This window comes from Podarcis tiliguerta, assembly GCF_965153285.1.
Source record: "Podarcis tiliguerta genome assembly, chromosome: 6".
NCBI classification, from domain to species: domain Eukaryota; kingdom Metazoa; phylum Chordata; class Lepidosauria; order Squamata; family Lacertidae; genus Podarcis; species Podarcis tiliguerta.
Genome location: NC_139539.1, coordinates 86,227,861 through 86,252,507, shown reverse-complemented (window position 1 = coordinate 86,252,507; position 24,647 = coordinate 86,227,861). Strand labels below are relative to the sequence as shown.

The 24,647-nt window shown below is 44.1% G+C and overlaps 1 protein-coding gene across 5 annotated transcripts in view; it reads left to right on the top strand.

Annotated features, from left to right (window-relative positions):
• Positions 1 to 22,996, top strand: part of PRRX1 (paired related homeobox 1) — an 81,258-nt gene extending 58,262 nt beyond the window's left edge. Inside the window, exons 3-5 of one of the 5 annotated variants that reach the window (XM_083445406.1) lie at positions 7,858 to 8,039; positions 15,488 to 15,559; positions 21,726 to 22,996. In XM_083445406.1, the coding sequence (XP_083301532.1) occupies positions 7,858 to 8,039; positions 15,488 to 15,542 (237 nt within the window). In that variant the 3' untranslated portion in view covers positions 15,543 to 15,559; positions 21,726 to 22,996. Of the gene's footprint in view, positions 1 to 7,857; positions 9,084 to 9,401; positions 12,515 to 15,487; positions 15,560 to 21,725 lie in introns of those variants that run through there. The other 4 variants (XM_083445407.1, XR_014512490.1, XM_083445405.1 and 1 more) reach the window with 4 other exon arrangements.
• Positions 22,997 to 24,647: the final 1,651 nt, after the last annotated feature.

The window sequence follows — 24,647 nt, the reverse complement described above, 5'->3', positions numbered from 1 at the left end:
ATGTGGTGGAAGTGTACAGATATTTGTGTATTTTTGTGTATGAAGAACTTAAAAAATTATTTAAATTTACATTAAAAAAGGCCGGAAATATTTTTATTAAGCATCCTGTCAAAAGAAATAGGGAAACTGAAAAGAACATTGTTCATGCATGGGATAACGGCAGCCAGAATATTAGTAGCAAGAAATTGGAAAAATACAACAATACCCAATACAGCAGACTGGCAAAACCTAATGGTAGAATATCTGCAGCTAGCGAAGGCGACAGGAAGGCTAAGAGGCCAACCAAAACAAAAAGTCTATAAGGAGTGGAGAATCTTTAAAGAATACTTTAAAAACTATGGTATAAAAGGAAACATCTTGGCAGAACTGGACTGGTCCTTGTATTGTATAAATATAAGTTAGTAGGGAGATAAAAAGAGACTATATAAGTAATACGCAACTGTGCGGTATAAGGATAGATAAAGTACAGTGAGATTAATTGGAAGTCATTTTTAATTTCTTTCTTTATAAGTTTTATAATTGATTTCAGTATCGGAAGTATAAATGATGTTAGTTATACTAATTTTGTTGTTTCTTATATTGTGGTTGTTTGTTTGACTTCATTATTTGTTTGATTGCATGTTTGTTTATTTGTTCTTTTGTCTGTTTTCCCATAAACATAGCTGTCAACTTACAGATTTGAAAATAAGGGACCAGCAGCCTCGAAAATAAGGGATCAGCAGCCAAAATAAGGGATCAACAATTACTTTGATAAAATACATATTTTGTTGCGTGAAAATGGCTTTAGATACCTATTAGGTCCATAAATTACCATATAGCATATATTCAACACAAAAAACAGCAACAATCTTTGGTTGACAATGGACAGCTGGACATAGAAAGGGCCCCATTACCTTCAGTAGCTTATTTAAGGGACATCATCAATAAGGGACAGCAGCGGGACATGGCGCTGGGATAAGGGACTGTCCCGCCAAATAAGGGACACTTGACAGCTATGCCCATAAATGTATTTATTTTAAATCAATAAAGATATACTTAAAAAAATAAAAATGAACTCAGCACAGCCGGCCCACCCATGGGTCAAAGTGAAGCAAGTTGCCTCAGTGGCAGAAGCGCAATAAGTGGTACCATTTTGCCTCAAGTGGCAAAGCAGGATGGGCCACCTGGAAGTGAAGGGATAAATTTCTTTTTAAAAATAATAGCATTTTGTCGATACCAGACCAGACCAATCCTAACCAATGAATTTGTATAACAATTTTGTATACCTGGCTCAATACTTCCAACTGAATGAAAGATAAAGTACAGACAAGAAAAACGGGTTTGCTGGAGAAATATCAAAACTAGAGGAAAATCTAATACAGCCTGAGGGAAAATATCTTTCTAAGATGTATAATCTCCTCCTTGACTGGGAAGTCAAGGAGGAAGAGGTAAAATCGGTTATGGTCTGTTGGGCCCGAGACATTGGACATAATATATATATGAATGAATGGGAAAGGCTGTGGAGGGAAGACATAAGGCTCACAGCATGTGAGAGAAAAAGTAATGAAAGTACTGTATTGATGGTACCCGACTCCAGCCAAAATGGCTAAGATGTACAATAAAATTTGAGATGCCTGCTGGAATTGTAAAAAAAGGGGTAGGTACCTTTATGCACATGTGGTGGGATTATATTAAGATAAGAGAATTTTGGGATATAATATATAATGAACTCAAAAAGATCTTTAAATTCTCATTTAAAAAAAGACCCAAAGCCTTTCTGTTAGGTATTTATGTCCACTGAAATACAAAAAACCCATTGAACCCTTTTTATGTACGCAACCACGGCGGCTAGGATTTGATAACCAAAAATTGGAAAGGAAACTTAATCCCCACAAAAACTGACTGGCAAGCGAAGATGTTAGAATATTTAGAACCCGCGAAAATGATTGGGAGAATAAGAGGAAACTCAAACGAGAAAGTCAACAAAGACTGGATGATACTTTAGAAAGTATTATGATAATGCAAGTCTCCTGACTTCAAGATTGAATCTTGTATAAGTATAAGGAAACCATAAAAGTATAATTTCTTGTGATAAGTAATAGAAATAATAATAATAATAATGAAGTGCATATAGATTAATAAGGTTTTAAAAGTACAATTAGGTGAACTGGAACTTAATGATACGTTGTTAGTTAGTGTCTATGTTTGTTTATGTGTTGTTGTCTATGTTATATGTAAATTGTTTTGTAATAAAGAATTGTTTTAACAATAATAAAAAAGAATTTGTATAACAATTCAGGCGATCCATTTAGGAGGGAGGTTTCATGCCTAAATGGGCAAGGCTTGCAGAGGATGCAATCCAACCAAAGTCCCCTGTGATTTTAGTGAGGCAAAATCAAACAATGCTTAGATCAGTCCCACTGGAAATGAAAAGGTCTTTAGTTTGGGCTGAATTGCGCTCCAAGTCTTTGTTCTCAGGAACTGACAATCCTGATGTTTTTTCAGAGTGGTGTGTTTTTTCTGCAGCAGACTTAAATGTAACATATGAAATTCCAGAGTTGGGGGGGATAGCTATTAATGTCTAGAAGCAGCTGCGGGTTTTCTCTGCTTTAACAATCAGAAGAAACTCTGTGGAAATAGGAAAAATGCATAGAAAATTTATGCCCTTTTTTTTTTAAAGTTGAATTTACGGCATAGGCAAAGTTCTAAGCCAAGTGAGGCTGCCAAAACAAATCTTGTAGGGCCATGGACTTTGCTGAAGTCCTCATAGAGGTCCCCTATCTATTTTTAATCATAGAAACATATGCTTGCAAAGGTGAGAGCCAGGGGCCTCTCTAGACTGTCAACTATATTTTAAAGAAGGGGGACAAAGGCTGCCTGCAGGTGTGGGCAGGCAAGCAACTCTGTGGGTTACAGGAGTTATTTCCTGTAGATTGCCACTGCAGAACAAATCCTGACCCAGCAGCCATCGTTTTATAACTGCACACCCTCCAACATTTCTCCGATGAAATAGGGACGTCCTTTTCCATGATAATAATAATACACCACCCTTTATCCATAGATCTCAGGGCAGTTCAAAACCTAAAAATACATAAAAAATTAAAAACAATCCAATAATCCCCACCCCCTCCTATAAACACATTTTCAACGGTATAGTATGTATATTAGCGACGTGGGTGGCGCTGTGGGTTAAACCACAGAGCCTAGGACTTGCCGATCATAAGGTTGGCGGTTCGAATCTCCGCGATGGGGTGAGCTCCCGTTGCTCGGTCCCTGCCAACCTAGCAGTTTGAAAGCATGTCAAAGTGCAAGTAGATAAATAGGTACCACTCCGACGGGAAGGTAAACAGCATTTCCGTGCGCTGCTCTGGTTCGCCAGAAGCGGCTTAGTCATGTGGGCCACATTACCCGGAAGCTGTACGCCGGCTCCCTCGGCCAGTAAAGCGAGATGAGCACTGCAACTCCAGAGTCGGCCACGACTGGACCTAACGGTCAGGGGTCCTTTAGTATGTATATTAGGCCTATTCCACAAGTCAGGAGCCACCACAGAAAAGGCCCTGCTGTTGTATTCCCACCTTCCGAGCCTCTTGTGGAGGGGACACACAAAGAAGGGTCTCTGAGGATGATCTCAGAGTCTGGGTAGGTTCATCTGAAGTGAGGGGTCCTTGAGATATTGTGCCCCTGCACCGTTCAAGGCTTTATAATTCCTGATTGCAATTGCTTCCCAAGTCAATGCAGTGTTAACATGGACTTGAACAGATCGCAGCTGGCTTCTCATCTAGGAGATTTCATCTGAGTAGCAGTAGGTAGCAGAGGCTCTTGAATGTGCTGGAGAAATGGTATACCGGTTGTCTTTGAGGAGCAGGAAAACGTTCTGGAACTGCTAGGAAATTGGGACAGGGGCCAAGAGGAACAATCCACACAGCAGTCAAAATAGCAACCGATGCACTGGGGTAAGAGTTGCATTTTCCTAACTACCCTGGGCAGGGAGGGCGGAGAGAAAGACAGAACCCCTCACGCGTCATAGATGGGTACTTTTGACTACTTCACACTTCAACCCTGTTCTGATGTTCAAAGTCTCACATGACAATGGGAGAGCAGGGAAGTCCAAGTTGTTTGGGAGCAGGTATTAGCCGTGCCTCCTTGTGGATGGAGCGTATGCCAAAAGTTAGCTACACATTGCAGCTGCTCATGTATAAAGCAGACGGAGTTGGCTGTTTATCCAAGAGTCTCCTTCCTACCGCTAACCTGACAGTCAGGGGAGACTGGAGAGGCTTGAAATGGCTCACCCTTGATGCTTTTCCTGTCTCCTTCTCTTTCCAGGAAAAGCACAAGCAACTCAAGAGAGCAGAAATAGGCACTTGCTTGAGGGAAGGAGTCAAGCTTTCCATAACTTGGTAGAGAAGGAGTGGTTAACTCTCAAACTGCGTATCTTCCCCAATAAGGATGTGTGTGTGTGCATCAGCAACCATATCATTGCATAGTTCCTTTAATCCTTGGGCAACGAGCTATTATTCCTTTGATTAACCAAGAGTATTCCTCCTTCGTGAAGAGTGAGACTTCAAGATACTCTAGCCTTCCCTGCCTGGGCTCATGCAGACTTATTTTTTGCACCATGCTTTCCAGGTCCAGGGACATGGGTGGCGCTGTGGGTTAAACCACAGAGCCTAGGACTTGCCGATCAGAAGGTCGGCGGTTCGAATCCCCGCGACGGGGTGAGCTCCCGTTGCTTGTTCCCTGCTCCTGCCAACCTAGCAGTTCGAAAGCATGTCAAAGTGCAAGTAGGTACCACTCCGGCGGGAAGCAAAACGGCGTTTCCATGTGCTGCTCTGGCTCACCAGAAGCAGCTTAGTCATGCTGGCCACGTGACCTGGAAGCTGTACACCGGCTCCCTCGGCCAATAAAGCGAGATGAGCGCCGCAACCTCAGAGTCGGTCACGACTGGACCTAATGGTCAGGGGTACCTTAACCTTTTCCAGGTCCACACTTTAAAGCTGTGTGCTCATCGACACTTCCGCTTGTCCCAACACTTACCCCCAGGGAAAACTTGCAGTTGAAGCGCTGAATCAGAAAAAAACAAAACAATTGGCTTTTCTGCAGATTGCTGCTGGTTCTGATTTAGAGGACACAAAGCAGGGTTTACGGGGCAAAGGCTTGGACCTGTGTCTAGACAACATGAGAGAAGCAGAAAACCCAACAGACCTGTGGAAAAGTATGGACGAGCTCTCTGCTCGAGAAGGTTTTTCTTTTGTCCTGGCGCTTTCCCCGGGAAAATCCATATTTTATTACTGAATCGGAGCAAAGCAATCTGCAGGGAACTTGATTGCCATTTGCTCCAATTCAGCAGCAAAATGCGAGTTTTCCCAGACAAAAACAAACAAAGAAGCTGCTTGGGCACGGAGCTTTAAAATCCAGACCTGTGCAGCACGAAAGGAAGTCTGGATGAGTCCCCTTGTTGGGGTAGTTGTACGAGGGAGACCTTTGTATAAGCAGCTGTATGTGAGTCCAGCTGTATGCAATGTGTAGCTAAGCTCTTAGCACACACTTTAAGTATATCTGAAGGAGCGTCTCCACCCCCATTATTCTACCCGGACACTGAGGTCCAGCACCGAGGGCCTTCTGGCAGTTCCCTCATTGCGAGAAGGCAAGTTACAGGAAACCAGGCAGAGGGCCTTCTCGGTAGTGACACCCACCCTGTGGAACGCCCTCCCACCAGATGTCAAAGAGAACAACAACTACCAGACTTTTAGAAGACATCTGAAGGCAGCCCTGTTTAGGGAAGCTTTTAATGTTTGATGGACAAACATTGAATTTTAATATTTTGTTGGAAGCTGCCCAGAGTGGCTGGGGAGGCCCGGCCAGATGGGTGGGGTATGAATAAATAAATAAATAAATAAATAAATAAATAAATAAATATTCAACAGCGAGGTGTTGCGAACTCTCAGTTCCCTGACAAGAAGCATAGCTGCATAATAAACAAGACATGCCCTCTAGTATATTTGTCCATGTTGGGTTGTATTTAGTTCTAGCCCTATTTAGACTAGACCTGCTGAAGAGGATGGGAGGAGCTGGGCTTCATTCCCGTCCCCTGTGTGCTCAGTGCAATAGAAGACACACAGCCGCATCTCTGATTTATAGCCGCATGGGCCAGCACATGTACATCTAATTTGGCCTAATGAATGTACAGGATCCCTTTGCTCATTGTTTAATGATCATCACCTCTAGTAAGATACGACATAAAGCATTTTCTTGTGGCCAGTGAAAACAAAGAGGCCACTTGAACCAAAGCTACCTTTGCCTTGCTGACTTTCAAAGTGATAACAGATCCGTTTTAATTTGTGTGTAGCGGAGAGCAATCTGGGCATTTGTGGCTAGATGCTAACTGAATTCAGGTTGAGTGACAGTTGCAGGATATGCTTCTCTAGGCAGTGGCGGAGGAAGGGGGTGGGGGGCTGCGGACCGCCCTGGGTGTCATCACTGAAGGGGGTGACAAAATGATTTTTTTAAAAAAAGTGGGCTCACAAAACTTTTTAGGAGTGATGTGGTTTTTGTTATACAGTGGTACCTTGGGTTACATACGCTTCAGGTGACATACGCTGCAGGTTACAGACTCCGCTAACCCAGAAATAGTACCTAGGGTTAAGAACTTTGCTTCAGGATGAGAACAGAAATCGTGCTCCGGCAACACGACAGCAGCAGGAGGCCCCATTAGCTAAAGTGGTGCTTCAGGTTAAGAACACTTTCAGGTTAAGAACGGACCTCCGGAACGAATTAAGTACTTAACCCGAGGTACCACTGTAACTAGTTGTTGTTCTGCCATTATTTGCCTTTTAATTGTTGCCTTGGTCTGATATCTCTTGCTGATGGGTGAAATAATTAAAATAACTGGCTGTTCAAGAAGCCCCGCCCATGTCATAGAACCTGACTGTCAGGGACTGGACAGAGGAGGAATGATGGAGATGGCCTCCCTGGCCTGACCCTTCCAGAGAAGAGGAAGACAGTTCAGAATTACAACAGGGGTTTGAGGGAGGTCACAGCTCAGGGGAAGATGAGGGGGAAAGTTGGAAAATAATGGGAGAGTAGGAGGAGGCAGAGCTGGAGCAGCTGGCTGACACTAGAAAAGCTTCCAGCCCCTCCATCTCCCAGAACCTGGCGTGCCTTAAAAGTAGGAGAGCAGGAGTGGCAGACGAAGAAGTTGGCCAAGCGGACTGGTAGGATCCGGAACCAAAGTTACCAGAAATTCCAAAGAGACTGGAGTAGATTTATTTGGTATTTGAATGATCATTGTAAAAATGTGGAGACACTAGCAGGATGGAAATAAGTCTTGCAACAAAATGTTAAAATAGTATCTTCAAGTGTAAAGAAGGTCAGGGACTTACAGTCAAAGTGCGCATATAATCTATGCGGAATATAATCTATGCAAAAGTGCGCATATAATCTATGCAAAGAGCACATATAATCTATGTGGAAATAAAAAACCAGTTGAAGGGATGGAGGGAAGTTACAAGCTCGGCGGATCAAGACCTGTATGAATTGTTATTGCAATGTTTGTATATTTTATGTTTTAAAAAGAAAATAATAATAATTATATATATATATAAAATAAAAGTAGGAGATCAAAGAGCTTGGAGACAGATGATCCTAAGAGGCAACTGTAGGGGTGGGGGTGCTGTTGACGAATGAGGAAGCAGGAGAAAAGGGGGGGGGGTGGAGATTTACTCAAGCCTCTCTCTCTCTGTAGATATTGAATAAAAAGCAGATGGTAAGGACTTTTCCTTGTCTTCTCCATTCCTGGCAACCTGCCGTGGGGGTCAGGTCCCCCTGCCGCCTGACACTGACTGCGGTGCTGACACTGCTGTGTTTGTCCTCCTGTCTTAGGTGTGGTTTCAAAACAGACGGGCAAAGTTTCGCAGGAATGAGAGAGCCATGCTAGCCAACAAGAACGCATCCCTCCTCAAGTCCTACTCTGGGGATGTGACCGCAGTGGAGCAGCCGATTGTACCTCGACCCGCTCCAAGGCCCACCGACTATCTCTCCTGGGGGACTGCCTCTCCTTACAGGTGACCCTAACACATCCATATTACACTGCCAGTTTTTCTCTTGCCGTGTCCGGCCGGTTTCCTCTGGGGAGGAAAGGGAATGGAACGAAGGCCTGAGCCAAGACTCTCCACTGCCTCTCATCTATTCAGAAGAAAACTATTCGGAATGGTTTAGATATGATCTCCTTTACTCTTCTGTGAGCAAGTAGGCAATGCAGACACAGGGACACACCAAAGTTGCAATCCTATCCATGCTTGCTCACAGGAGTAAACCCTATTTAAGACAGTTGGACTTACTTCTGGAAGTGTGAATAGGATTGCATTGTCAACCTGGTGTTCAAGCCATTCATTCTCTCTCCAGGGAGCCCTGGGACGTTGTTCTCTGTACGTGCATGGGGAAGGGGGAAGATGGATCTTTGATAGACTTCTCGGCACCCTCGCCAAACTATAATTCCCAGGATTCTTTGGAGAAAGCCATGGCTAACAAACTAGCTTCAAAACAACATATGTTTGTAGATTAGTTATATCCAGAGGGCTGGGGCATGAATACAGTTGAGGAATCCAATACGGCTGGGGCAGCTAGAAAAAGATTGTATCCCAGATACCAAATCTGTTCTGTGCATGTGAAAGAATCACCCCTGAAGAAATGTGGTCCTAAGGAACCTTGGAAGCCTTTTTTGGAAAACCAAGAAGGCAGAGACAAGATGGTGGCAGAGCTGGAGCTTCAGGCGGAATACTTGACACGATGTGCATTTGCTTAAGTAAATTACTTTGTTTTAATCCATTCTTACTACTTGTGGATGAAATAAACACATTCCTGATGATGAGACTTTTTCTTCAGAAGGGATCATACTTCATCATGACTCACTCTCTCTCTCTCTCTCACACACACACAGAAAGAGAGAACAAACAAAGAACAGGGTCATGTAGGTTCAGTCCACACTTCAGTGCAATCTAATTCACATGTCTCAAACTAACATGTGAACCGAAATCACAGCTGTCCTTCAAAATTTGTACTTATCTGAATTTTGAAATGCAATCCTAGAAAAAAAGTATACAAAATAGGTGGCGCTGTGGGTTAAAATACAGAGCCTAGGACTTGCCGATCAGAAGGTCGGTGGTTCGAATCCCCGCGACGGGGTGAGCTCCTGCCAACCTAGCAGTTTGAAAGCACGTCAAAGGGCAAGTAGATAAATAGGTACCACTCCGATGGGAAGGTAAACGGCATTTCCATGCGTTGCTCTGGTTCGCCAGAAGCGGCTTAGTCATGCTGGCCACATGACCCAGAAGCTGTACGCCGGCTCCCTCAGTCAATAAAGCGAGATGAACGCCACAACCCCAGAGTCGACCACGACTGGACCTAATGGTCAGGAGTCCCTTTAGCTTTACCTTTATGCATAAAAATGCATGTATTTGGGAAAAGAATGAACAAAAACACATTATATTAGGAAATATTAGGAAGGAATCATGAATATTGGGAGAAATGTGTGCTAAAATGCTGATGGTTTGTGAGGACTTGTTAAAAATGTATATCACAAGCCCGTGCAGAAATGTAACGTTGGAAAAATGAGAAATGGAGAGAAGCCAAAATGGACAGGTTTGTCTACCTGCTGCACTCTCAGTGAATCCCATCCGAGACAAAGTCAAGCGTCTACCATCCAGGAGAGAGTGGAAAGGTGGCTAATCCTGCCTTTTACCTCAGACATTGGAGCCACCAAGGGGAGGAGGGTGAAGCTGCTAGAGATGAATAACAGGGGCTGAAAAACATTTATTCACATATATAACCTCCTATGAGTGTCGCTTTGCCATATACTAGGACACATGCTCCATATTTTATTTCTGCCCCCTCTAGAAGTAGTGGTTTGGGGAAATGAGGGGCCACCTTCTGAAAAACACCTGATCCTACTTTTTTGGGGGGGGCATTTGGAATGCTGTTCACAGTCACTCATTTCCCCATTGCTGCTTTGGCAGCCATTTCCCTGTTTTTGTGGGATGTGATATGTAAGCAGCAGTCAAGTACAACATTCCTTGTTTTCCTAGAGTGGACATGCAGGAAAATGTTTGGTCTAGCCAGTTGAAAACTTTCTGTTTCCTCCTGGCTGGGACAGACTTCCTTTGCATGTGTCCTTACCTGTCCAGGTAACAAAAGGGACAAGGTACGCAGCACCCTCTCTCTTTTTGACTTCCTCTGTCGTTGGAGCAGCTTTTATCTAGAGATGCTCTCTATTGGGTTTCAGCCAATAGAGGACACTGGAATTATCCCCATATGGGATAGCTCCACATGTATATACTTTGTAACTAAGTCTGCCTTCAGGGATCCAACTGTGAAGAGAATGTGAGTAAACTACTTTTATATGCTTTACACAAGATGGTGGCATGTTTATTCTTTTAAGAGGGATATAAGGGAATTTACCAGGAACCTAATAGTGAGAGGCTTACACAAGCCTGCAGCCAGCTACCCGCTGTGTGTTTAAAAGGGGAATGTGAAACTCTGCTAAGTAAAAGAACTTCCTAGTGCCAAGTTAGGAAGGATATTAATAAACAATATACCCTCTCTTGCCTCCCTGAACATTCCCACAATTTTATCTGTCCTCAATTCAACCAAGCCAGTTAGGAATTCCATCCTGGGCAGGACTAGACCACATTGGCCAGTAGACGATCAGCAGAGCTGCTGTCAAAGGGTAGCATGGTTGAGTATCTGCTGGGGGCCACAGGCAAGAGCTTCCTGGACCTTTGAAGCCTGCTTGCTTGTTCACCCGCCATTTGTTCTGGCCCAGACAACGGTGATGGTGAGAAGCAGAAGCAGGAGATCACATCACGGTCTGGCTGGCTGTTGACTCTCTAGCTCAGCCTTTCTAAATGTCTGAGTCCTAGATGTTGTTGGACTGCAACTCCCATCCTCCCTAGTGAGCATGGCCAGTGGTGAGGGATCATGGGAGTTGTAGTTCATGATCCTCTGGCTGCATCGAGCGAGCGAGCAATCAGTGGTAGAAGTGATGAGGAGCAAGAGGAGGGGTAACCGGTGATAATGGCCGTGTGGAGGTCAACTCAGTGTGGGAAAAGCAGCTTGTAGCATCTTGCCCAAGGGAAGTTCAAAACCTGAATCAAACACCGCCAGTCAGATTGATTTATTGGTTTCATAAAATTTATATGCCACTTGATGGTAGACTACCTCAAAGCGGTTTACAAAAAAAAAGATAGACCAATAAATCACTTTAAAATATTTAGCTATGTGCTGACATTGCTGAGGGTAAATGAAGCCTTTTAGAGTTTAGCCAGTTGGAGCTCATTCTAAGAATCGGTTTCTCAGTACTTTTACAACAACCCTTGGCAAACTGCAAAGATGGGGGACACAATCTTTCATTTCACATCAACATATTTTTTTTCAAAACAGCTCCTTCTTCCTTTTGGTCCCAGCATCATATTTGTATCTGACAATCTCCTTTAATTACTGCCAAATTATAAGCAAATTCCCTATGTCCACTGCAATGGACAACCCATGCCAAAAGGAAGATTGTTCCCAGGCTTAAGCATTGTTGTTTTTTCCTCCCACATCACTGGCAGCCACCATTGTAGGTCATCTTTTGAAATACTTTTTCTTATTTCTTCCCAAAAAACAACACAAAAAAAAGTCAATGGGAAAATTGCGCAAAACTTGTGGGAAACTCTCTTGGCAAAACCCTGTACAATTGAGTGAAACATAACAAATGTGGACCGTGTGGGAAATCAAAAGCTTTTGCTTGGTACGTAATTACCTTTTTTTTTTTATTTCCAGCAAGAATGGGGAAAGACAAGGCACATGTTCCCAAAGTTGCACTGGCTGGGCCAATCACACAGAGGGCTAAATTCATTGGGTTCCACTGCCTTGCAGAAGCGAAGCAGGCCTGTTTTCAATGTCGGGATGGGTGACTGGCTAAGAGACCACATAGATTTATTCTTGTATTCTATACTGGAGAATGACAGGATACAAATGTTTAAAAAGAAAAAGAAACCAGTTCTCCTGTACCAGCCTCTTTGAAATACACGGTTTATTTTGAGGGCATTGTAAACTTAATGGCTACTCCTCTTCAAAGAAGTACCCTGAACCACTGAAACTTAAGTTCAGTACACCAGTTCCCAGAGATATTTCATATGCATAGACATCACATGTATAAACTTGATCTAAACCAGGCATAGGCAAACTCTGGCCCTCCAGATGTTTGGGACTACAATTCCCATTATCCCTAGCTAACAGGACCAGTGGGCAGGGATGATGGGAATTGTAGTCCCGAACATCTGGAGGGCCGGAATTTGCCTATGCCTGATCTAAACCAACACGGTGGACTCCTAGGGACCTCACAACATAGGCAAGAGGGATAGGGAAGGAGACACAAGTTGTGCTGCAAGATATGAAACTTTCCCCCTAGCCATTTACAGATGTCTCAAGCATAAGAGCAAAGTTCTGCGGAACTAAGCAGATTGAGGCTTTCTATCCAATCTGGCTTCTTGGAATTCCATTAGAATCTACTTGATGTAAAACCACATTTTCACTTCTGTAACATTTTTAGTATACAAAGGACTTTGCAAGCCAACCAACCAATCAATCAATTGCCGCCTTTCCAAAGTAAAACCCATGCTCAAGGCAGCTTAAGGTAAAGGTACCCCTGCCCGTACGGGCCAGTCTTGCCAGACTCTAGGGTTGTGCGCTCATCTCACTCTAGAGGCCGGGAGCCGACGCTGTCCGCAGACACTTCCGGGTCACATGGCCAGCGTGACAAGCTGCATCTGGCGAGCCAGTGCAGCACACAGAACGCCGTTTACCTTCCCGCTGGTAAGCGGTCCCTATTTATCTACTTGCACCCGGGGGTGCTTTCAAACTGCTAGGTTGGCAGGCGCTGGGACCGAACGACGGGAGCGCACCCCGCCGCGGGGATTCGAACCGCTGACCATGCGATCGGCAAGTCCTAGGCTTACAATGTATTAAAAAATTACATAACTACAAACATAGCAAAAGTATTCATAAACAAAACATCAAAAAGTACCCAACCAAATAAAACAATTTTCATATAAATAATAAGATCCAAAACAAAGCTGCAAAAAAATTGACATCAACAGCAGCAACAACTGCCCCACAACCAAAACCCCCTAAACAAGAGCCCAGCACAAATTATCCTTTCATCGATCAAGAGTTTTGTACAATTTGGGGTACTGAGGTCAAAGAGGATGGGGATATCTTCAATATATGAATAGTGGCTTCTGACATAGGATGTAAGGATGTTTTAATGAGTCAAGCAATGGTCCACACAGACCAGAATCTGGTCTGCAAGAGTGGCTGGAGTTGGGCAGTTTAGGAAGTGTTACCATTAGTAGTACAGTGGTGCCTCGCAAGACGAAATTAATCCGTTCCGTGAGTCTCTTCGTCTTGCGGTTTTTTCGTCTTGCGAAGCACGGCTATTAGCGGCTTAGCGGCTATTAGCGGCTTAGCGGCTATTAACGGCTTAGCGGCTTTAAGAAAAAGGAAAAAAACTTGCAAGAACTCGCAAGACGTTTCGTCTTGTGAAGCAAGCCCATAGGGAAATTCGTCTTGCGGAACGACTCAAAAAACGGAAAACTCTTTCGTCTAGCGAGTTTTTCGTCTTGCGAGACATTCGTCTTGCGGGGTACCACTGTAGTAATTATTTCATTTGCTTAGCTGTAAGCCATAGCGAAGATAAAAAACATCCAGAGTTGAGCCTCAAATTTTGCTTTTAATTTCCTGGCAGCCAACACAAATAGAGAAAGAAACAAGGTAACCTAATTTTCCTGGTCCAAGAGCAAAAATAATTACACTCATTTGATGTAACAATATTTTCCTCACAGCTAAATTCAGGCAGGATGTTTCACAAGGCTCTTTATAATGTTGTATATTACATAGTAAGATAGTGAATTTTACAAAAGAGACACCATCCTGGTGAGCAACTAATATCTGAGAGAGGCCATAATTAGAGCTGAGCAATGACTGAAAAACCATCAATATTGACTCCATTCCCTCACTTCTGTATGAGCCAAGACCACCTTCTTCTAAGTGCGAACCACAACAAGAGACTTCAGCGAAGCTCTCCCTCTGTGCCCCTCAGCTTCTCACTTCCACTTGCTAGTGGCTTAGCTTGTGCGTTGGAAAGAACAGTGGATCTTAGTAAGAGTTTCTGTTGATGTTCAATGGCAGTTTACAGGAGCCCTCCACCCACCTTTGGGCTGATGTAGGGAAAAGTGAGCGGGGTGAGTAACAAAGGGAGGACGTGGGCTGCAGGGCCTCATTTGCTCCTAGTGAAGAAGCCTTGGGGACCTGCTTAGCATTATGGAGTGACAGAATGACTCAACAGTCATTCAGCTCAAACAGACTCATCGGATTTCATTTAAATTGTTGTCAGCTCTCCTCATTGCTTCTGCTAGCAAAAGGCTCCTGTGTGCTATGTTGATTTCGCTCACTTTTGCTTATTTTCAACAAGCTACGTCCTAACTTTGAAGCCCTTGATAGCAAGCTGGTATGAAACGGCCCTGGCCTTAATTTGGGCCAAGAGAGAAGCACGGCCAATTCATTTAAAGTCTACCCTCTGCAGAGCCCCAGTTCAGTACCTCCCTCCCATATTGAAATATACCGTATTTTTCGCCCCATCGGACGCACTTTTCCCCCTCCAAAAATGAAGGGAAAATGTGTGTGCGTCCTATGGGGCGAATGCAGGCTTTCGCTGAAGCCTGGAGAGTGAGAGGGGTCAGTGCACACCTATGGGCTGGTGCGCCCTATGGGGCGAAAAATATGGTACTTGGAGTCAAGAGTGGATTTCATGCTCTTTATTCAGCTCATAGTGGTGAGGAGGAATGGAAGTCCCCCCAGAATGTCTGCTTTATATACATTATTTACACAATGGGCCCCACGTGATTGGCTAATTCCAGGATTCTCCTGTAGGCCAATCAGGTTGCGGATTCACTTCCACCTGGAGCTGAACTGGGTGGCTCCTGTGGACCAATCAGACTGCTGCATTCTGGATCCTATTGTTCTAGGACCAATCAGACTGCTGCATTCTGAATCCTATTGTTCTAGGACCAATCAGACTGCTGCATTCTGAATCCTATTGTTCTAGACTGCTGCATTTTGGATCCTATTCAACTCAGTACATAACACATATAGTTCCAACACTCTCTTGCTAGACCAGGAATAGCCAACTTGGTGCCCCCCCAGAAGTTCCTGGATACCAAACTCCCACCCTTCCCAGCCAGCATGGTCAATAGTCAAGGATGATGGGAAACAACATCTAAAGAGCGCCATGTTGGCTGCTCCCAAGTCCTACTGAGAAGTGGTGGGTGACATCATCATACTCTAATGCCATTAGACTGTGCCACCATCTTGCAAGGGCACCTTAATGTCACGGTGGGTGAGCCCTCAAGTACAAGGTATCTGATGAACTCACTTGCCTTATTATTTCTTCCTCCTTTCACACTTTCTAAAATAGCTCCTCATCCCTCCTAAGATGTTGTTTGCACGAGGGGGTCCCTAATGGATTCTAAGCGAAGACTCTACAAAGGTAACTTTCTGGGCAGAAGTGTCATGGTTGTGGGGCTGTCCATAGTCGCCTGGAGTTCTTCTGGGAAAAGGGTGCCAACTCCACTCCCAGGCCAATTTTGTAGGGTCTCTCGACTCTGTCAGGTGCTAGACAGGATGAGGAGATACAAAAGAGGCGTGTGTAACAGAAGCCTCAAGCTTACCTTCTCTTTGCCTTAGCCTCCAATGAAGTCACCGCAACAGAACGCACAATAATGATAAAAGCAGGAAAAAGCCTAATAAAATGACCCCTGAGGGTGGGTTTAGTGAACGATTCCCCCCTTGCCCTGCCCAGACCACCAGCAAGCTTCTAACTCACTAGTTAGGTCCTTCGTGCATGTATGTGAAGACATTAACTCCAGTTTACGTTACAAATTGCTAGTCTCTTAGGCTGGATCTAGACATGTCAAAGAAGTGATTCAGTTAAAAGCGTTGTAAACTCATACAGGGGAATCCAGTAGGGAAAGACAAGACTCCACAGTGCCATCTGGTGGTGTATATGCATATACAATGCATATACACCAATCTAGCTGAGTCCTTAGACTGCGTCAAAGTTCCTATCTAGATCAATGGCAGTAGGCTTAGCTCAGTTTTCTGAGAACTTTGTAGAAGCAGCCTTCACCTCTTCGTACAGTGGTGCCTTGCAAGACGAAAAGAATCCGTTCCGTGAGTCTCTTCGTCTAGCGGTTTTTTCGTCTTGCGAAGCAACCCTATTAGCGGATTAGCGCTATTAGCGGCTATTAGCGGCTATTAAAGGCTTAAGGGATTAGCGGATTAGCTGCTAAAAGGCTATTAGGAGCTTAGTGCCTTAGAAAAAGGGGTTGGGGAGCGAAAAAAAATCGCAAGAATCGCAAGACATTTTCGTCTTGTGAAGCAAGCCCATAGAGAAATTCGTCCTGCGGAGCGCATTGAAAAGCGGGTTTTCCGTCTTGCGAGGCATTTGTCTTGCGGGGCACCACTGTATTTTGATTCCCCTGCTTTGTGGAATATGAAAGGATTATGGCAGTGGTGGCAGTCAAAGCGTTCTCTATCCACACCCTGGTCAAAACCCTTCCCTCCAATGATGGCTGCCTAAATTCAGCCTTGCAAAATGCTACTCAGTTACTGAAGCCTTCCCAGAACATTTTAAGAGACTTGTGGAGTTAAGATTCTTGTTTGAGTCATCACAGAACAAACAGGCAATATAGCAGTTTTATAGCAGTTCAAGACTTTGTGCTTTTCAAAATGGAGACAGCTGATGACATGTTCAACTTGCCAGTCATTGTGGAATTCAGAGAAAGGCAACCGAATGATTATATTATGAATGTGTGGGCCAGCTCCATATATATTTGGCTTCAGATAGCATCACAGCTTAATGGCCACTCTTACCCAAAGAGGTTGTGTATTCCAAAAACAGTTTTGCAATGAGCAAGGGGAAGGGACCTCTGATTGAGTTAGATACCATCAGAACCTTCTAACATCCAAAGCAGGGGTGGCAAACCTTAGACCCTTCTGATCAGTCCTTTTTTTCTAAAAAAAATATGTTTAGGGGTGCTCTCATTTTGACTCAAGAAAAATCACCATTTTATAGTTCAAATTGGGAAAAATAAATACAGTAAATGGACAAAAGTACAAAGATTCACAAAATGTTTAGGGGTATGCGTCCCCCCAGAAAAAAGCACAGCTTCTGAAATTGTCGGCCCCAGTCATCATGGACAATGGTCAGGGATGATGGGAACCAGAGTCCAAAAACATTGGGGGGGGGGGAGCACAGATTCCTCATTCCTGGTCTAAAATATAGAGGACTCTAGAAACACCACCAGATATCCAGTTATAAGACAATTATCTTCCAACACCTGCACAGGGCTGATGTGCACGCCTAGTTCATCTCCAACTTTGCAGCGAGTGTTGATTTGTAACACATACTACTCCACACATTTGAAGACAGCAATTATGGGTCTGTATGCTTTGCAGAACATTGGTGAAGCTCCAGGAGAATAGGAAGACACCTGCTTTTTCCAATACCTTCCAATTTAGTTCCAAACGTTTTATTACATCATTAATCCAAACTGCAGATTGTTGCCATGTGGACAATCTCTCTATATCCTCATCAACCGTGTTTGATATCACCCCAAATTCATCAACTCTCACCTGTTCCTTTGGGCTACCCTGGCTAAATGCACTGTAGATATAAATTTATTGGGAAAGACCTAGAGCAGGCACCCCAACCTTCGATCCTCCAGATGTTTTGGACTACAATTCCCATCATCCCTGACCAACGGTCCTGTTAGCTAGGGATCATGGGAGTTGTAGGCCAAAACATCTGGAGGGCCGCAGGTTGGAGATGCCTGACCTAGAGCCAAGAATATAACTCCCACCTTCTTTCCTTTTTTTTTTTTGAGCAGGTGGGGGCGCTCTAAAGAACTTCCATATTTTTCGCTCTATAAGATGCACCAGACTACAAGACGCACCTAGTTTTTGGAGGAAGAAAACAAGAAAAAAAATATTCTGAATCTCAGAAGCCAGAACAGCAAGAGGGATCGCTGCGCAGTGAAAGCAGCAATTCCTCTTGCTGTTCTGGCTTCTGGGATAGCTGCGCAGCCTTCACTCGCTCCATAAGATGCACACACATTTCCCCTTACTTTTTAGGAGGGAAAAAGTGAGTCTTACAGAGCAAAAAATACGGTATGCATTAACATGCAGGGGCTTGAGTGAAACTCTGAATATTACTAATATGTGATATCTGTCTTCCTGTCTTATAATAGCCAGGTGCAAGTCATCATTACTCAGCTTATCTGATCTATAAAATTGGAATAATAGGGCTATTTTGAAGAATACTTAGCCAAACTCCATGTACAAACTGAAAGAAGTGATTTTCCTAGTACAGTCGTACCTTGGAAGTTGAACAGCTTAGTTACCGAATGTTTGGGCCTCCGAATGTCGCAAACCCAGAAGTGACTGTTCCAGTTTGCGAACTATTTTTGGAAGCCAAACGTCCAATGGGGCTTCCGCAGCTTCCGATTAGCTGCAGGACCTTCCTGCAGCCAATCAGAAGCCGCACTTTGGTTTTCGAACGTTTTGGAAGTCAAACGGACTTCCGGAACGGATTCCGTTCGACTTCCAAGGTACGACTATAATCAATGCCCATGGTTAAAGGTGATACTTAGTGCTTGGTTTAATTTTGTTGTTGTTTTCAGTGGCTTGATCCTTTCATTTTTAAAAGTGTTGTTTCGAAGGATTCCGTGACATGCTTTGGATTTAATAAAGAAAGTAAATAATAGCAACAGAATCAGCAAGGGAGGGGGGGATTAAACAACGCAGTCCATAAGTATCCGTGGACTCCGCAGTGACTTACTTGCAACTTCTATTCTCTTTGATTGGTAGATTACCTCTACCAAAGCTTTGCTTTAGAACTTGATTTTCAATGTCAACACACAACATTGGAACATAGAGTCATAGAACTGTACAGTTATATTGTAGCACTCCAATAATTTGGCAAGCCACTCAATATATCCAAAACAATGGGAGAAATTGGAAGGATCTCAAAAGAGAAGGCAGACAGGGACTGGAAGGTGTTTAAAAGATACTTGCAAAACTATATCGAAAAATCAGAACTCCTATTAGAAGAAACAAGTTTCGTTTCAAATATTGGAATACTAAATAAGATGGATAACAATGTGTAATAGAAAAAGAAGTATGAAATTAGGTTAAAGGTGTGTGAAAGAAAGTAATAGAAGTGGAAAGAAATTGCAGTTGAGTAGATTGGAAGTCTAACACAAAGGGTGAGGGGTGGTGGATGGTGATGGGAATTATCTGTGGGATTGAGTGTAGGTACGTTGTAGGTATGTTGTATGAAATGTATGTTTGTATGTGTATTAATGTTGAATTATTTTAACAATAAAAATTTATTAAAAAAAAAAAGAACTGTACAGTTAAAAGGGACCCCATAACTTGTCGCAAATTCTCTGCGGCACTTTAGCAGAACTAGTCAGAATTCCAGGTTCTTCAGTGCAGTGCAGTATATTTATTGTGAGCTATATATATATACACCATTATATACCATAATCTACAGGCTATAATACACGAGCCATTCATACAGTCAAACAGAGTACCTGGCTGCACCTTAAGGCAAACAGGAAGACCTTTCTATCTCTCTGACCACACTCCTCTATACCACCCACTTACTGATGGATAGGTTTCCCCTTTAAACCAATGACAACCAATCAACTGACAGCACATTACTGCCGAGTCTTTCTGACCCAGCACTTCCATAGAAAGTATTGCAGGCTGATTGCATCAGCCCGTTGCATCAGCTAGCAAACTCAAGCCTGCAGACTTACTATCTCACACAGCATTCTGTGAATCCCGACACAAGAGTCTTGTAGTCCAGTTCCCTGCAACTCAGGAATCTCAACTAGAGCATCCCTGTCAGATAGCCATCCAACCTCAGCTTAAAAGCCTTCGAGGAAGAAGAGTCTACCATCTGTATTGTGTATTCCGAAATGAGGCAGACCCAAGAGAGATGACGTCATGTCATCCTTCTGAATGTGCAGCAGGAACATCTCAACTGTTATAACAATATGCATTTCCTTACCACATGGAAGTGTGTTGTGGGAGAAGAAGGCTGTCACTGAGTCTAAGGAGTGGCAGCTGTTTAGGTTCAGCGACATCTCTCCCTCCCTCCCCCCAATAGTTATTTAGATTAGATCCTACCTGTTCAGGAGTTGTGCTGTTCCTACTGTTGTCCTAGCAATGGCATCGGAGAGCCCTTAAAAGAGATGAATCAACTTCCCTGCCCTTATCTTCAGCAAGAGAGAAGCTGCCCGACAGCTCTCATTTCAGGTGCGCACAGGTAGTGTGCTCTTCCTTGCTCCCAAATCTCAGCCTCACACCTGTAAGTGACCAGTCCCATTATAACCCACAATGGTCTGACTATCCAACACAGAAAGATAGAGGCCCAGTATATGAAGCCGGCTTCCTGAAATCCCCACCTTCTCAAGCAGAGGTTGCCAATGTGGCACCCTCCAAATGCTTTGAACCCCAACTCCCTTCAGCCCCAGACAACAGGGCCAATGGTCCAGGGTCCAGGAATGATAGAAGCTATAGTCCACCACAAATGTAGAGGACCACTTCGGTTATTCCTGCTCTCAGGTAGTTGCCTTGAGACCCAGACATGGTGAAAAGTGGTGTGTGTGTGTGTGTGTGTGTGTGTGTGTGTGTGTAAAGTGTCCCAGAAACCATATTTACTTTTTTCCAGGGTTGCTTTCCATGCTTCAAATCATGAGCCCGCTCCGAGCTTTGCAAGAGCTTTGCAAATATTGGCAGATATGATTGCCAAGTATCTGCAAACATTTCCACCTGCCCCTGGTCTTTACCCTTTCACAATACCTTATTTTTCGCTCCATAAGGCACACCTGACCATAAGGCGCACCTACTTTTTTTTTGGGGGGGGGGGGAGTCAAGAAAAAAAAATTATTTAAAGGGAGCGCTGAGCAGAGCCGGTATGCATCCCAGGCTCTGCTCAGCGCTCCCTTTCATGAGCCGCGTGGAGCGTGTGTGCGGTGCTTGCAGGCTTCTCCCTCCTCAGGGAAAAGCCCTCAAGAGCCACACACACACTCCGCACAGCTCTTTAAAGGGAGTGCGGCTCTTGGGGGCTTTTGCGGGAGGTGGGGGAAGTGAGAGAGCCTCGCTCTGTCCCTTCCCCCACCTCCTGCAAAAGCCAGGGATAGCCGCGCAAAGCCTCCCCAGGCTTGTGGGGCTGGCGGTGGGGGAAGCCTGGCTCCCCCCCCCAACCAGCCCCAAAGAGCAGGTCAGGGAGCAGCCTTCCCGCTGCTCCCAGAGCTTGTGGGGCTGGCGGGGGAAGCCTGGGTCCCCCCCCCCCAGCCCCAGGGACCACACATTCGCTCCATAAGATGCACATACATTCCCCCTTAGATTTTAAGAGGGAAAAAGTGCGTCTTATGTAGCGAAAAATACGGTAGCTTAATCTATGACCATTTGCGTCGCAAAGCTGGGCCTGCTGAAAATCAAACTGCAGTTAAAAGTTACAAGATCAGGCTAGCTGCGCATTTTCCTTTACCTGAAGACATCTAATGCAACCTGGTGGCTTACAAAGGCCATATTCTGATGTCTTTTCTCTCTCTCCCCCCCCCCCCTTCTTCTTCTTCCAGCAGTGCCATGGCTTCTTATTCTGCCTCCTGTACCAATGCCAGCCCTGCTCAGGGCATGAATATGGCCAACAGCATTGCTAACCTGAGACTGAAGGCAAAGGAATACAGTTTACAGAGGAACCAGGTGCCAACAGTGAATTAGAGACAGCAGAGGAGTGTGGCCTCCGTTGCCGAAAGGAAAGCAACAGGTCAAAAGGGCCGCCATCTTGCTTGGCAATTCGTTCATGCCCAGAAAGCCAGTCAGCCCAAACTAGGACTCAGTATTGGGAATAACAGCAGGATCCAAATTCAAAGGAAATAGCTTCAAAGGTGACTCTTCTCTCTCCTGGAAAATGTTGCCACTTAAAGTACCAGCAAGTCTGTTGTAGCTCAATATAGCACGAGCTTCTTCAGTGAAGGATGCAAGGCTTATGACTGCACTTAAACTTATCCATTTCCTTCCCCCACCTGCCCCATGGACCATTAGTTTCTGTGCCAGCCACTCACCCCTTTTGTTCATAGGCCTTTTGGAAAAAAAAAAAAGGATTTCTGGAACCAAAGACCCCATTGTTCATCATCACTTCCATCACTCAAAAGCAATAGTGGATCACATTTAAAGTTGTGACTGCCAGCACACACCTGGGTGCCTTCGTGTTCAAGTCTTTATATCCATTGCCTGGAAATTATTTTTCTTCTTTACTTCTTCTTGTTAGTAATTTGAGGCCAATCTTGATTTAGAAGTGTGTGTCTGTGTGTCACTGTTTGTTCTGCCACAGTCTCTTTGATACTGTTATGTTGGTTGCAGGAGATTTAAAAATGCCAGATACGAAAGTATGTTATTTTGAACCCATTTTTACTGATGTAGGAATATGCAAGTTTTCAAGTCACACAGAACTCATTTTATGAGAATGTAAGTGTGTGCACTTGAGGCACTCAAAAGCCTGTGTATGCTTCCAGCTTCTTGGAAAACCCAAAGAAGAGCAGAGTCCAGATTTGCAGGTGCTGTCCATGGGAATTAGTTTTCTGTTTAAAAATTGGAGGCCTAATCTGGCACAGAGTTACACATGCTTACATCCCTGGATTTCAGTGGGCTTAAATGTGTGCACCTCTGTTGGATTGTGGCCCCACGTAACTTTCTTGCTACTTCTGTTTCTTGCCACATTCAACAGTGTTGTCCAGAATCATTTGATTTATATATACTGTATATATTTATATATATAAAATATACATGCAAGCTTTGTGAGTTTTCTTTTTTTTTTTTATTAAACAAAATAAAATGAACTGAGAGAGCATTCTGGTTGTAAGTGGTCATGCAGCAAACTGCAAAACATAGCAGGATGTTCTGCTGGCTGTCCCAATCTCCCCGAGACTCCCTCATGCTCCTATCAACAGATACATTTCTTCTACCCAAGGGCCCTGACCATTGGGACTCCACTCCCATCCTTTCAGGCCTGTTTTGGAAGAATATTCGGCCTGGATGGAGGTGAGGACATGGCTGAAGGGTTGGGGGTTCACCTCCTCAAGGAGAAAGGAGAGATGGTCAGCTGCGCTCTCAGTATCTACCTGAGAGTGCATCGCTCCACACCGTGAAAGGGCTGTAGTTCAGTGGACGAGAACATGCTTTATATGTAGGAACTCCCAGGCTGAGTCCCTTTTTTGCATCTACAGTGGTGCCTCGCAAGACGAAAAGAATCCGTTCCGCGATTCTCTTCGTCTTGCAGTTTTTTTCGTCTTGCGAAGCAAGCCCATTAGCGCCTTAGCAGATTAGCGCTATTAGCGGCTTAGCGGGCTTAGCGGATCAGCTGTTAAGCGGCTTAGCGGATCAGCTGTTAAGCGGCTTAGCGGCTTGGGAAAAAGGGGGGGGGAGGGAAAAACCCCCCGCAAGAACTCGCAAGACATTTTCATCTTGCGAAGCAAGCCCATAGGAAATTCGTTTTGCGAAGCACCTCCAAAACGGAAAACCCTTACGTCTAGCGGGTTTTCCGTCTTGCGAGGCATTCGTCTTGCGGGGCACCACTGTATTTAAAGGAAGGATCTTCTGAAGGGAAGACACATTTCTGAAGGGAAGGGAAGGCCTTGGGGAGTCTCCCTTTCAGCCTTCTCAGATCCAACCTTCACTCCATCTTCTAACAGGAGATCCACTTTTATTTCACCCACCTTCCAGGTTAAGTCCATCCTTTGCTATTGGCAACCTTTTTCTTAAAAAATAATATTTATTAGATATTTTATAGTTATGGGAAGAAAGAAAATAAAGAAAAACAATACACAGATTCAACAAACAATACATCAACAATAAAAAAATACAATACAACAATACAACAAAAACAAAACAAAAACATTTAAACACACATCCAAATTTCATATCTATATCTTTCATTTGCTTATTTCTTTGACTTCCTCGCACCTCCCTTTTTTGTATTCTAGTTCAAATTTGCTGGTTCAACAAATCCTTTCCCTCTTCTTCAATTTTTGTCCTATAATTTATCCTAACACAATTTAACTTTAAATTTTCCACTTTAACACATTAACAATTAATATTCATATAGTTCTTAATAACACTTCTGCTAAAACCATATAACTTCATTCCAGCATTCTTCTAACATTCATTAATCTTACAATATTTCTGTAAATATACTCTGAATTTTTCCCAGTCTTCCTCCATCGACTCTTCTCACTGGTCTCGGATTCTGCCAGTCATTTCCGCCATTTCCATATAGTCCATCAGCTTCATCTGCCATATTGGCAACCTTTTTCTATGGGTGGCTGCATTCGCTCCAGGATGATCTGCTAGGGGCCATGTGCTGGGGATGGGCAGGGCCAGAGCAAATAGTGAACTTTCTGGAACTCCCTTACCTCTCCACCTCTGCTGGCGGAAAGACAGGCTTCTTGTGAATGAAGAGGTGTGAATGAATTTGCTGCTCCAGGGTGAGGAGCTTCAAGGGA